The 15,503-nt window shown below is 27.4% G+C and overlaps 1 protein-coding gene across 1 annotated transcript; it reads right to left on the bottom strand.

Annotated features, from left to right (window-relative positions):
* Nucleotides 1-3,226: 3,226 nt before the first annotated feature.
* On the bottom strand, nt 3,227-12,763 carry LOC129969664 (glyoxal reductase-like). Its single transcript, XM_056084319.1, has 8 exons — nt 12,628-12,763; nt 11,115-11,192; nt 10,352-10,456; nt 8,603-8,791; nt 6,638-6,729; nt 4,970-5,080; nt 3,567-3,660; nt 3,227-3,458 (listed from the first exon to the last, which is right to left on the bottom strand). The coding sequence occupies exons 1-8, from the start codon at nt 12,674-12,676 to the stop codon at nt 3,313-3,315; spliced, it is 864 nt and encodes a 287-aa protein (XP_055940294.1). The 5' UTR covers nt 12,677-12,763; the 3' UTR covers nt 3,227-3,312.
* Nucleotides 12,764-15,503: the final 2,740 nt, after the last annotated feature.

Genomic DNA, 15,503 nt, shown 5'->3' with positions numbered 1-15,503 from the left:
TGCAATTTAGATATAAAGAAAATCATAGCTCGCAAGCTTCTGGTCTCTGTTCTGAGAACGTTTCCGCATCGATTTCAATGAGTATTGCAACTTGGCAGATGTAAAACAACGTGTTGACACTTCGAAGATTTTCCTCGTAAATATGATGAAGATAGCACGTGGCCGTTGAAGTAATTATGACCGTATCAGGACCATATCTTTTAAAATGAGAACGTTAATTTCAAGAATTGCGTTCTCTATAGAGCGACGAAAATCCTCACGATGTGGCAGTAGCAACTTTCCACGAAGCTGAAGTTATGACATCGCAATCACATTCGATCTTTGTCCTTCGAAAAGGTCATTTCCACAGGTATAAAAATTACCTTCATCACAAATGCTCGATATTCAACAATATTGCAGAATTATATAATTCCAGAAGTGCAGCAGCAAAATGTCATTTTATGGATGAAATATGGTGCTCCTCGCCATTCATCCGTCATCTGTGTTCGACAAGTAATGAAAGTCATCTCATGTAACTCTTGGGTTCAATAAAAAAATCTGAGTGAAATTATTATCAAATCTGTTAATGGTCGAATAGAATAAACTCAATTTGGAGATCGCATCTCTATTATCGCAGGATCACACCTCTATTTCACATCTCCGCGATGTTATCTAATATCATAAATGCCAAACAATATCATGAACAAATAGCCAGAGTTATTAGATAGAATATGCAGAAGATGTAAGTAATGATCATAATGTCCAAAATATTGTAACCACTGGCAATGGATCCTGATTTCATAGGTAAGATCCAAAAACCAAATTACATTTACACCGGGTAATCAACCAATATTGAAAAAAAAAAAAAGTCATAAAAGTATTCATGTTGACTCTCTTTAAATTTATGAGTGCATGAATTATCACATACGCTCCAAACGGCATAGACATCACCAAACTGTACGATTAAGAAATTCTGTATCAACTTCATGACGCTGTGATATGTAAGCGTCTTGCCGTTTGGTCAGTGGAAAACTAGCAGCTTTCTTCATATTTGAGGCTGTTTCTTGGGGGAAAAACAGCTTTTCGGGATCTTTCTGCTTTTTTTCCAAACTGAAAGTATTACCGAAAGGGAAAATAGTTCAGTTCAGAGAAGATATCATACAAAATGTACATTAGTTGCATTGTATGCAAAAGATTCGTTCCAGCAGCTACTACCGATAGCGGTAGAAACGTTGGAAGAAGTATGTGGAAATTACTTCGAAGAAAATTAGTTGACTTACATTTCAATGCAAGCATTATTTACGATTATATGTTGGATACTTTTTGAATAAACTTCGTATACTGAGTGAGAGGTTCAATAGCGAATAACTCTTGTAAACTTATTCGCAAAATAAATCTGAGCGGTGAATTTCACAAGCTTCTATAAGAATTCGATCTTAAATATCAAATGATTTTATGTACATTTGAATCAGATTGTCGAATAATCAGAATAGACATTTATGCAAGAGATTTAAAGCCTTTGAAATATGTTTCAGATCTGTGATTCAAATTGATAGGCAATCACCAATTTACATGAATTTCTTCTCTGACCGCATTTCTACTTATTTCTAACAGGCGGACGCTTTTCTAACATTTACATTGCGACATATTTGGTCATTTGTGATTCACCATCATGCAGATTATATACTAAAATCCCAGTGTAGAGGAGACACAAACTAAAAGTTACAAAATATCAACCAATACTAGAAAAGCGATACACCTTGGTTTCTTTAAACTGATTATTCAGTTATGGATTTTTAATATTTTTATAAGATATTAAAGTTGTGATACATAGATTCTATGCAGTTCTTTTCTCAAAGTGCTCGCCAAAGATTATATGGCAAAGCTCAATGGTCTTTTAAATATTAAAATCCCGATTATCTGGACCTCAATCAACCAAATTTTCTGTTAACCGTTCTTATTCCAAAAAGTCGAATCATGTTTTTTTATATTTTACTAAAGTCGGGGATTTTTTTTTCAAGAAAATTAGCTATGGAGATGATTTTTACAATAAAGAGATTTATACGTGATTGTGATCAGGGGGAGATTTTTTTTTTTAATAAGTTAAGAACTTATTTAGATAAGAAAATAAAAATGCAGTTTTTCAACATTTATTATTTTTGTGAACAAATCTCAATGATTTTTGGAGAAAATGGCTCTGAAAATGAGCCGAAAATTTCGCGTTGTTGAGCGGGTCAGACTGTTCTTTTGAGAATAACTCTAAAAAAATCATAGGGGAAATGCAAAAGAAACAATGAAAATCAAAAACTTTCACGAATCCCCTTATCAACGATCGATTTTTTTTTTTTTTTTTTTTTTTTTTTATATCAGGAATGGATCTTTTATAGTTTTTATGTTCGTAAAATATGTGGTAATAATTACAGATATACTTTTATAACATATTAAGCAAACAAATTTGGGAAATCGTCATGAAAGTCATGATTTAAAATTTTATCTCTGTCAACCGAGTTTTCGATTATCTTAGGTGATTCCATTACCAATCAATTAGGATAACCGATGTTCTGTTGTTTTCAATTTAAGTTTCACAACACAAAAAATTTTGTCTATAGTTTTGTATATTAGGGGTTTTTTTAAGACTTAAATTTATTTATTGAAATTAACAAGAAACTTCTGAAATTAGAGTACAGTGAGTAATACTCTAACTCTGCTGTATCTAATCGAACATCATTAAGTCCATTCATGTAGAAAAAAGCATTAATTCAAGCTAGCACATAAAATTTTTGTATCAATTCAAAATGCGTCCTCAATACTTTCAGGGATTTATATGAAAATGATCTGGTTTCTGGAAAATAACACAAGGCTTCAATGTTATGGCCAAATTTTCATTGTCCCGGAAAAAAAATCCGATTGCCACACAAATGACAAGGATACAGATTAGTTACATAGTTTACAGACTGTAATCCATTAATTTCTTTTGTGTGGGGTGAAAGATGTGTTCAGTTATATTAACACCCCATTTTCAATGAATATGAGAGCTATTTTAATCAATCTTAAAATTTTGAATTGCATTCAGTTAACGAAATATGAAATAAAGAGTGAAGCAAAATTTAAAAGACTAAAAATGCCAATTAATATGTTAGTATTCAAGTGAATTCCCTCATACTGCAATTAGAATATCTATCTACTTGTTTTTTTTTTATTAAAACAATGTAGCACCTAAATGTGTAAATAAAAACAATCATAAATATTTTACATATAAAAAGGAACACAGGCAATATTTATTCAAAATTTAAATGCTACAATGGAAAAAAAGGAAGTCTCAAAGAATATAGATCATTTTATATCTTCGGGGTTCCAACAAAAATGCTTATTTTTATCGAGATTGTCCAGCTTCTGCATTTGTTCAGATGTTAATGAAAAATCAAAAATGTCCATGTTCTCTTTTAACCGACCTAAATTCGATGTTTTGGGAATCACACCTGAAATATGCATGAAAAACATATGGAATATAATGAACATTTGAAAAGATAAAAAGATATCAATGACAATTTCAAGAAATAATAATAATTATTGTTATCGTTGCTTACTCATCCCATGTTGTACAGCCCATCTTAGCAACACCTGAGCACATGTTTTGTTGTGATATTCAGCTATTTTTATCACAGTTGGATCAGATAGTAACTGTAATGGACACAATTAAAAAAAATTAAGAAACATACATTTAGCTATTTCATAAAAATGATGCAAATTCTAATTGATTAAAAATTTTGTATAGATGATTTGAGCAGTAAATAGAATGCAGCATCAAAATAGAAATCTAATCAATAGGTATCAAAATCGTGGTAACTGCATCTAAACCTCTATTAATAACAAAGGAAAATTTGTGTTGGCATGCTACAGACCAAACTGTTTGACTTACAACTATTAAATTCGGCACATATATCAAATATATTTGGATATTTTGGTTGATAATAATTAAACTGCATACCTATGATAACATTGTTTAGAAGAATAAAATTTCCATAATAATAAATTACATATTAAAAATATTGACAATGATTTTTTTAAAAATTCAACATTTTTATTAATAATACTATAACACATTAATATAAATGTGATTATGTTGAAAGCAACATATTAAGTCCAATTTAATTTGTTTAACATTCTGTTTCAAAATAACATAAAAATTATTATGGAACTAAATTATTTTATTTATTCAAATGAACAAGAATGACATATAAACTACCCCCCCCCCCTTCCACTCAACACCAGTGATAGGATATAAGAAGAATTTAAATGTTTAAGATCCACAAAATATCAGATCCTTGGCAGCATTAGATTTGAACCTACAATATCCCAGGCTTTATACTGCTTTAATCTTAAAGATGTTTCAAATTTCAGTCCAAAATATAGTAGCATGTTTTAGGATCAATTTGTCTATCTTTATTTTATTTTTAATATCTAATCTTAATTTTAAAGCAGCAATAAAGTTCTCACAAAAAGGGTATATTTAATGATATCACAACACAGGTGCGTATAAATGCAGTAATTAAAACAATAAAAAGTATAGCTGGAAACTATAATAAAAAATAATTTTTCAATTTATTAAAATTAGAGAAAAATTGTATGTAAATCTGACTGAATTTTTTGAATTTTATGATGATGCAAAAATAATATTCTTTGAAGTTATTAAGGATGTACATTAAAATTTTGATAAGTTTTAATTAAAAATATTGCTACAGATTTAGAAACCTTTTTCTTAATGAGCATTTACTACCAAGAAATAATCAGAATCAAATTTGGTAACCAGAAATCCAAAATTAACTATGTAGAGCATTTGAATGATTTTTAATCATGCATGTCATGATGCATGCCATAGTTTACAAATAAAATGACATTCTATAAATATTGTCAAAGCTAAAAGATTATAATTTAGTTTAAATTTCCAGTAATAACCATGAAAAATAGTATATTTAAAACTATATTTTACTTCTTTGCATCCAGATCTCGATCCAATAGAAGAATAAGCTTGAACATGAATCCCTTCTTTTGCACAAAATTCCCTTAAAGACTTCTGATTAAGGTAAGGATGAACTTCAATCTGAAACAAAAAACAGATAATGAAATTATTACTTAAATTTCAAAATCCAATATTTATTTTCAATTACAATTCAACTTTTATAATTTTATAGGCAACTTTTTATAATTTACTCTATCATTCACAATTAATTTATTTAAATTTTCCTTCTATTCATAATTAAGAGCATTTATGAATAACAAAGTTCATACTGAAATTAAAATAAAAGATATAACATAATAGTTTACAGTATTGCTCAGCTTTTACAATCCCAACATTTACATTATATTTTGTTGGTCTTCTCTGATTCAATGTGTTCAAAATGTATTAAAATCCCCAGGATTATATTTATAAAATTTTAAATTTACCACTATTTACATCATAACTGACCTATCGAGGAGGGAAAAAGCAAAGTAAAATGGTATCATAACCAATGCAAAACACTTCATGTAACCACAGGCATTATTTGTAGAGTGGAGAAAATAATTTTGAGTTTTTATTAAAAAGGCATAGTAATATCAACAATTAATTTTTAATCTGTGGATTAATTTCAAATTAGTATTAGAAATAAAAAAGAAATACACCATGATATTAATAAAAGAGCCTTTCTGAAATCTTTACCAGTTTTTACCTGTGGTTAATTTCCCTAACATTTACATCAGAATTCATTTGATTCCATGAAAAAGTGTTAGAGTACTATTTTATGGGAAATTTGTGTAATCTGTAGTTTTATGTTAAAAAAATAATTAAGCAATGGATGATATCCACAACAATTCTGCCTATGAGTTTAAGTTTCATACCAAAATTTTTTAAGTGAAGACCATAAAAAAACACTATGGATTTATAGATTTTTTTTTTTATAAACAATAATAAAACTTACATTTGATTTGTTTTTAAATCTGAGAAAGAAAAACCACTGGTTAAAAAGTTAGAAGATAAAGATATATAATTATTTTCACATATATCCAAATAAGAGCTTATAAAGTGTTTTCTAATAGCACAGAATTTAAAAAAAAGAAAACTAGTAATAATTTATTTCAGCTCATCAGAAGTGATATTTATACATTATTACTTAAAAGTAATTCAGGACAATTCTATTAATCATGCTTTGCTACAATATGGGGGGGGGAGATATTTGAAATAATCACTATATTTATTTAAAATTTAAGCTAAAATTATCACAGTTTGGTATATCCTAAATTTTTTTAAACAAAATAATGTTATCAAGGTAAGAATTCAATCTTAGTTTCATCAATAAAGATCAATTAGAAAAAAAAAAGCAATACTTTTTTAATGCATATTTTCTTTATTTTAAAAAACATTTTATACAAAAAAGTAAAAGGAGAAAGAATAGTTTATAATACTTATCATTCACAATACAGTGTTTAATATATTTAATTTAGGAAATTCTTAATCTTGAAATGAAAGCAGTTGAAATGTGATAAGAATTAAGCCATTTTCTCCACTTATTTTTATTATGTAATACAATTTTAAAAATAGTGAAAATTATGAAAATCATTACAAAGATTTATTAATTATTATGCAATTTTTAAGCTAATCAACAGAAGTTAAATGCAATACCTGTAAAACAGCAGGTACAACACTACAGTATTCAAGTAGTTCTTTTATGTGCTGTATGGTGTAATTAGATATTCCAATAGCTTTAAACTTACCTATAAGAAATTTATTTTTAAAAATAATAACTTTTGAAATAAGAAAATATGTAAAAAATTAAACAAGATATATACATTGTTTACAATTCAACAACATAACTTCAAAACACTATATAAAATGCTAAATGTCAAAATATGTGAATACTAAATTTCGAGATATTCAACAAAAATAATTTACTTATTAATTATGACTATACATATTACACAAATATTTGACCAATTTATAAAGAATGGTAATATACATTATTATTATTATTGAGAACAATAGTAAACATGCAAGAATAACAAATGCATGCAGAAATAGCATATTTTGTTGACTGAAGGATAATCATCAATATTGCAACTGTAGAATAAAATATAATTGTCTACAAGAATGCCACAATTATATTACAAATACACAAATAATTAAGGGATATGTATGCAATTAGTGTAATGATCAGAATAAATAAATAAATAAAATGTTGCTTTTAACAAAGCCAAATTATTATTAAATTTTAATATAGGAGTTATTACATTACAACATTCATCATTAAGAATCCTTCAAACAATATTACATTTCCTTTACCACCAGTAAGAAGACAACTAATCACAATGGATTTGAGATGAATCTATTATATTACGGATGCTCTTATTATATTGCAGGTATCTTTTGTAGAATTCAGTCTGACTATTTCCCCCTCAACTCTCTAGTCCCAAAATTGAAATTCCACCTGTATGTCATCAGATTAAAATAAAATACATATATATATATATATAAAATTTCCTGGAAAATAACTATGAAACTAGACAACCATTAGATAACTTCAGATGATAGAATGCTTCTTTCATATATCTGCAACTATGGTTGTTAATGTAATATTTATATTGAATTTTATCACATTTAAATGCCACTAATAAATAAATATTAAACTTTTGCAAGTAAATTTTGGAAATGTAGATTAATGATATTCAATATAAACAAGTGTTTTTTATTTAAAAAATAGCATGCAAAATAGTACTTACAAACATGCCATTTTTATTGTGATGAGAACACTAAATTTTTTGCAACCTGAAATATATATCACAATTCATTTTACTGAAAAATGTTTTCCTTACTGTGAAAATTACCAAACCTTTTTTAGATCTTGAATATGAATTTTAGAATTTTTCATTGCCCATTAAAAATAAATAAAAAGAACTATAGAATAAAAATACCATGCATAAAATGCTTTAGTAAAATAAAAAATATTTAAATTAAACTGTAGAGGGGAGAAAAAAAATACTTTCAAAGTAAAATCAAAATAGTGCATTACTTAAGCTCAATTCTGACTTAATGAACAAACTATTGTATAGAAAATGTTACTGCATTTAATAAATTACTCAATCATTTTCACTTATTAAATAGATCAAAAAGTTAACCATCCACTTCCTCTCTTGCCAAAGCATACTGTATCACATTATAAAAAAAAAAAAAAAAAGCTCTCTTTTTGGATAGCAGCAAAAATATGCACTGAAAGTTGCAACCTTACAATGTGGCACTGGCATATTCTTAGTAATTTTATTTTGTATAGATGTTGTAACTGTCTAAATGTCCATTTGGCCTTATCAAAGCAAAAATAAAGTGATATTTCATTACAAATTTTATGTTTTCAAAAAAACTGATATCAAATGAAAAAAAAAAAAAAAAGATTTCGTAGCAATTGCAGAAAGTAGAAACAATTCATAATGCTTAAAAATGTAATCCTCCCTCCCACAAATATTTCTAAAAAAAGCGAAATGAACATTGGAGAGTTAAAGCATAATGAACATTAGAATGTTTATTTTGAGAAAAATAAACATTAATTTAGTTGAAAATAATTTTGCTTTTCTGCAATTTGATAGAGGAAGAAATTACCTTCTTTGTACATTTTTTCTAGTTCTAACCAGCTTTCCTTCCTGAGTTGAGCATTCATGGGGTTATCAGTCTTAATTCCAGCAGAACCGGGCCAGTGAATCAGGTACAAATCTAAATAACTAAGCTGTAATGAATCAAGAGAGGAAAGAGCAGACATTCGAGCCTTCTCAGCCCCTAGATGAGTTGGGCCTAAACGAAAGGGGGAAAAAAAAAAGTAAATTTCAGTTAAGAAAACACCCATGGATTGTTTGAGATCAACACTTTTGGTTATTATATGGTTTGCCAAGATTATTAGTTATTTTATTTCCATTAAATCTCATATGCATAATTTAATATTTATAATTACCTCAATTAAATATTTTTAAATATCAATTTGAAATATCAATTGCACACCTAAGTTATGTTATTTTAATGTTTTTACACCAACCTGATGGCGCACATAAACTTCCCTAATGGAGTCATCTCAAATTATGACATATTTACATCTAAGCATAACTGTCCAAGTCATCTCGCATTCAATAACATAGAACATGATATTTTCATGTTTTTATTTTTTCATGTAAAATGTGCAGTAGACTCCAACATTAAAATGGTTCAGAACATTAAATTTTTAATATATGTGCATGCATAATAGCATGTTAGCTGGATGAAAACATGCTGATAAATAATTAAAGGAGAATAAGTACACTTTTCAGTATATTACTCAATCTCATATAAAGCCACTTTAATAAAATGCACTCTACCATACATACACACAAATCAAATGAAATCAGAAAGTATAAAATTATCACAACATTGGCAAAGAGTATAAAGCTATAAGCACAACCTTCAAGCCTTGACTTTTAACAATGGAAGAAAGACATGGAATTAAATATTCAATGACACAGTGAAAATAATTGGAATTTAATTACAATTATCAAAACTATTGACACAAATCATGCATAAAAGTACTTTTAAAAATGGTCGAGATGGAAAATGTTATTATAATCATTAAAATGATAACATTCTAAAACAGATGAAAAATAATATTTGTGCATAAATAATATATAATTGTTATTTTAGAAGAAATTATTTATTTTTTGGAATTAATCACAGAAAAATTCCAAATTTTTGTCTAATTTTTAATTAATTAAAATTTCACAGAAATAACTCGGGCGTACACAGAACACCTACAGGCATAGATTCTCCTTAAATATCAGAAGAGATTAGTTAATTTTAGTAAATGATTGGCTGCCTCTTTTATAAAGAATATTAATTTGATTATGGAACATGTTTAAATTTTTTTGTAAGCTGAAAGCATTAATTGTGAAGGTGTTAAGTTAAAGTGTTAAAAGACTATGAAATGAGTAGAGGAAATCAAAAGGTGAAAAAAATGTAAAAACAGAATGATTAAGCCAAGTATGTTTTGCATTTTATGAAGAGTTTAGGTTCTTGTATACAACTATTAATAAAGAGTTAGATAGAATGAATTATTCCCTAAAAAATGAGATTAGACAAAGATTCTTTTAAAAATATTTGCCACAGATAATTCTAATTACAATAATTAGATATCATTTAGAAAATTAAAAAAGAATACATTTATGTAAAAGCTATTATTAAGAATTTACAATGCAATTTTATTACAGAATCGTGAAATCAATTTCTGAACATATTCCTTGATTATAATGTTATTTATCAATCAATTTATTTATAAATATTTGCTTGCTTCATGATTTTATATGACTTACAAATATCATAAAAAGTTGGTACCTAATTTACTAGTAATAAATACATCATCTCGATGAACATTATACGACTCTGTCTTCTTCAAAACTTGACCAATAGAATTTTCGTTCCTGTATACTGCAGCAGTATCTAAAAGACAAAAATAATATTTTTTTTTTGTTTCAAAATATTATAATTACATAAATTTCAAGAGAAACTGATTTCTGAGAGAAAGCTACTTACTGAACAGTAACAATTAAAAGCAATAAACATTATAAATTATAATAATGCATAATAAGATAACAACTTAATTAAAGTTATTTTAAATTGTAAGGGAATATATAGAAGACCGAAAAAGACTTCTGAAATGATGAGCAATGACTCCATATAGTTTATGAAAATTTTAACAACAAAAATGTCTGCCAAGTTTTAAGCAAAAGTATATTCTGTTATAGTAAGTTTTGTATTAGTAAGCAAAATCAGTAATGAAATCTATCCTAATTTAGAGCACTTTATTTTTTCTGCATAAAAACATTCAGCTAATTTTTAAATACTTCACAATATTATTTTCTTTTCAATTTCTAAGCAGAATTAAAGCTGTAGATCATTTTGTATCAAATTAGTGCCATAATCAAATCTTAAATACCTTTTTAATAAAAATTAATCAAATGCATAAAAAGTTTTGAAATCACAATTTATTTAAACTAAATTGATTATCCTTTACATAACATGATGAAACTGGTAACAATTTTATTAAAGCCTACAAAAAGTTTTTCATGAACAGAAAAACTGAACAACTTTTCATTACCTATTAATCTATATCCTTGTCTCAAAGCAGCTTCTGTAATAGCCATTACATCAGGAGATTGAAGAAGAAATGTTCCCACTGTAAGTAAAATTAGAGAGAGAGGGGAAAAAAAAGCTATATTCTTTAAACAAAAAACATATCAACAAATAATATATAAACAATAGATTAATTTTAAGTGTGTTGCAGCTAGATTTAAATCAACAAACTTGAAATTTCTTTAATGCAATAACTGGCAAAATTCCATCCAAAATAATGCCCATTTGGTAGGAATTTTAATGGTTAGTAAATATTTTGCAAAATTTAAAATGAGATTATACAAAAACCTTACTCTAAATATTACAGTCAAATTCAAACCCCTTGCTGTGATAAATGAGTGATTTTTATTCTCTCTATTAAAGATAAATTTATTTGATTTTCTGATCCATATAATCTCTACACATTTCAGAATTGGTAAATCAATTATACACTTCTAAAGAAGTAGCATCATAATCTGTAAAGCTCTCTATTCTCATATATCTGCCTTGAAATAAAATCATTGTAAAATTGCTAACACATTTTTTTGGGTTCCTGTTTCCTTTTTATTTTTACAAAATATATATATGTAATTATATTTTAAAATTTTATTTAAGCTGAATTAATTTCCAAAGTTTTATCTTAATTCAGCCTATATTAACTTCATTCCAAAATATTCTCTTATTTCCTAACCCAATTCCACCTTTTTTTATTTAATTAATGCAACGGAAACTCTGTAAAAATACTGAAATCAGCAGTTCACACACTCCAAGTGAATGGATAAAAAACTGTCAAGCCAAGCACAGTTTTTTAAAAGACATCTAGATTCCCCTTCCAAAATCGAAATGTGTAAAGAAATCCCTATCAGAATCTCATAGTATGAACAACAATGAAAAGTAATCTGAGTCAACACAAGTTGTAAGTTCTAAAGTATCACAATATGCACTAAAATTACAAGATGATAGGAATGAAAAATAATGAATAGTAAGAAGCTTAGATTGATTTTATAAATCATGTAGTATTATGCTGTATTCAGAAAAGTGTAAGAGGTCAAATCTATAAAATTTAAAATTACATAATTTTACATTAGAACAAAAATTTGAAATGCTGTTATATTTCATGACAATCCAAAAATATTATATATATGTAAAAAACAAAGTAGTTCCAAGAGTGGGGAGCAAACAAGGGAGGAATAGTAATTAAAAAAATAGCAAATCATGCATCGATAATCATATTACAGGAACTCAAAAATTTTAGTAAAATACAATAAAATACTCTTAACAATTGATAACATCAACATATAGCATACTTTAATAAATATGCTGAAAAACAAAAAAACAATTCAACTGCGATATATTTTCATAGAATCGATACGTGTAGCTGTCACAGTTATAAAATAGGGAAAAATGAACACGAATGTAACATAATGAAATGTTTCATTAAAATGTTAAAATTGAAGAATCTGAATTCAAGATTCAAATTTAATACATTATAAACTCACATCCTAAAACAGGCATTTGTATTCCATTATTCAATCGAACACAATTCATTTTGTTTATTGTTGATGTTGACAATCTTCAAGTTCCGCAATGACAGTTTCCAGATTCACTCAATAAACTTTGTTATGGAGTTAAGAAAATGAAATCGCGAAGCTCTTCAATCCGATAAGGACACTTTAAATTAACGTTACAATAGATTACAAAACAAAATAGATTTTTAATTTTTGATTTATTGTATATTGTCACTTATAATTAAGTTAGTAAGTAGGATTTGAATTTCAAGTGAAAGATTCAGGACATTTTTTTTTTTTAGCTTATCATTTGGCAATCAGTTCACAATTTTGAGCCGGAAACCATTTACTGCACTTTGGATTTAAATTAATATTTTAACAAAATACAACAACTATCCTGGGCTGATAGCTTTTGTTTGCTAAAAATCACTTTACCCCCCTCAATCAGTCATTCATTCAATTCAACAACTATAATTAATAGGTGAAATTATTCTGTGTAAAACGCTTATTACTCTTCGTAGCTCTAGAGCGGTTCGATAACCATATTTAATTTGAGAAAATAAGCATGCCTAACAGAATAATTTGAGAGAGAGGTTAATTTTTTAAAGTATTTAACATTTATAATATTTTTTGGTGCATTGAATTCCAGATCAGTTTCTAAAATTATACTTATCTGTTCCACAATATTATCGAATTGTACAAATTCGATGACAGTAAAATTTATAGTTTTCTATGCACTATAGAATATAATGAGCTACCGTCTTGAGCTTGAAAGAAGTAAGGGATTTGGATTTATAGGAGAAGCTACCATCTATTGATTGAAAAAGTAATTTACACTTTAAAAAATAACTTTTGATTTTGATTACGATTTTTAAATGTTTAGGTTTTTATTATCATTTATATTTCAGTTTATTTCGATGCAACTTTAACATTTATAGTATTTTTACAGCATTGAAAAGCGAAGTTTTCAATATTATCACATATTCATTCCGTCTCTAACACTGAAAACACAGAATATGCTAATGTTCAGTATCAGGATAAATATATAGATATACAGTGGCTCAACCAATTGAGAGTACACCTTACTTTTAATTGATAAATCCGACTTTCAATATAAATAACACATTATCGAGAAGTGCAAACAAGTTTCTACTCTTACACATAATAATTGATTTAATTTGAAGTAAAAATAAAGAACAGTCGGCCAAAAACTTTTAAACTGAAAAATCTCCGAAGCATTTTAAATAAACATATGCAGATTTTTATCTCAAAAAATTGAGAATACACCAATGAAATTTTTGTAATATCTCGTATAACAAGAAAGTGTCAATATTCAGTTGCATGCCTTTTGGTTTTTATAATGGTTTCTAAACGTTGTGGTACTGATTCGAGCAATTTTTGGTGGTATCTGAAGATATTTTACCCCATTCTTCTTGTAACATCTGTTTTAAATGGATTTTGTTTCTATTTTTGTGTTTTTGAATTACTAATTCGAGTGTGGCCCAGATATATTCTATGACATTGATGTCGGGGTACTGTGGTGGTGCGTGTAACTATTGTTTACATTGAAAAAGACACCACATTTTGACGTTATGTGCAGTGTTTTTGTGTCGTTGTCCTACAGCAAAATAAAATTTTCACCTAAACCCAAATTTTTAGCATTTTTTTTAAATATAACCTTTAGATTATTACGACAATATGGTCCATCCAACTTGCTGCAGAAATTTCTCAATTCATAATCAGAAGTGTAAGTGCTGAAATTGTGCGAAATATGATTAGACAAGCTTAATGTAAAAAACGAATTGGTAGACAGAAACTGTTCATTAGCTTGCAAATTCAGAAAAAGCGTTTGGAGTTTGCAAAAACTCATCAATTGAAGACCAATAACTTTTGGGAGAAAGTTATACTTAGTGATGAAAGAAAAGTCAACATTTTTGGCAGTGACAGCCATCGCACCGTATAGAGAAAGCCTAATACTGCTTTGGATCCAAAAAATTTACTCCCTGCAGTTAAACATGGTGATGACGCCCCCATGATTTGTGGTTTTATGGCTTCATACGGGGTGGGAAATTTATTTCTTATAGCTGGCATTATAAACCATATCGTTTACTTGAATATACTTCGCAGCAATCTAAAGGAAAGTTCTAAAAATTTAGCTTTAAATGGAAATTTCATTTTTTAGCAGGGCACGACCCCAAACAGAATGCACGTAACATCAAAATGTGATATATTTTTCATTGTAAATAGCACTTACACACGCTACCACAGTTCGCCGACATCAATATCATTGAATATCTGTTGGCCACACTTGAAACAGTGGTCCAAAAACATAAAATTAGAAACAAACCCCATTTAAAACAAGTGCTGCAAGAAGAATGGGGTAAAATATCTTCAGATACCACTTAAAATTGGTCGAATCGGTACCATGACGTTTAGAGGCCATTTTAAGAGCCAAAAGTAGAGATGCATAATCCACGATTTTTTGAATAACAAGTAATATTGCAATTGTTATTTTTAAATATGCGTTCCAAATATCTGTTATTTCAATCATATTATTAATTAAAAATTATTACTTAATATTAAATATAAAATTTATTAATTGTAATTAATACTTAATTTACTAATTTAAGTAACGTGTGATTGAATTAATTTATCTGTTTCAGCTTACTTCTTAAATTTTATTTTTTTCTCAAAACTATTTATTTAATTTATTTATTAGAGTGAACCATTTTCTGGAAAAGGTGAGTTAAAAATATATGTCATTTCTTTAAAATGTTTACTTTAGTCCTATATTCTACCAATAGATGGCGACAGCAGTAAACAGAATACATGTAATCAAAGTCAATCCTGTCACGAGCAATTAAAAA

Source organism: Argiope bruennichi, chromosome 5, assembly GCF_947563725.1.
Source record: "Argiope bruennichi chromosome 5, qqArgBrue1.1, whole genome shotgun sequence".
Lineage (NCBI taxonomy): Eukaryota > Metazoa > Arthropoda > Arachnida > Araneae > Araneidae > Argiope > Argiope bruennichi.
The sequence above is the reverse complement of the archived record's forward strand: the minus strand, read 5'-3'. Positions and strand labels throughout refer to the sequence as shown.

What these genes read in the sequence shown, in the direction of transcription:
- LOC129969664 (XM_056084319.1), bottom strand. Translation starts at nt 12,676, where the DNA reads ATGAATTGTGTTCGATTGAATAATGGAATACAAATGCCTGTTTTAGGA. An exon ending in TTGTACCTGCTGTTTTACAG is followed by an intron (nt 5,081 to 6,637) that starts GTATTGCATTTA and finishes TTTTTGTTTCAG; the next exon opens with ATTGAAGTTCATCCTTACCT. An exon ending in GGCTGTACAACATGGGATGA is followed by an intron (nt 3,459 to 3,566) that starts GTAAGCAACGAT and finishes TGCATATTTCAG; the next exon opens with GTGTGATTCCCAAAACATCG.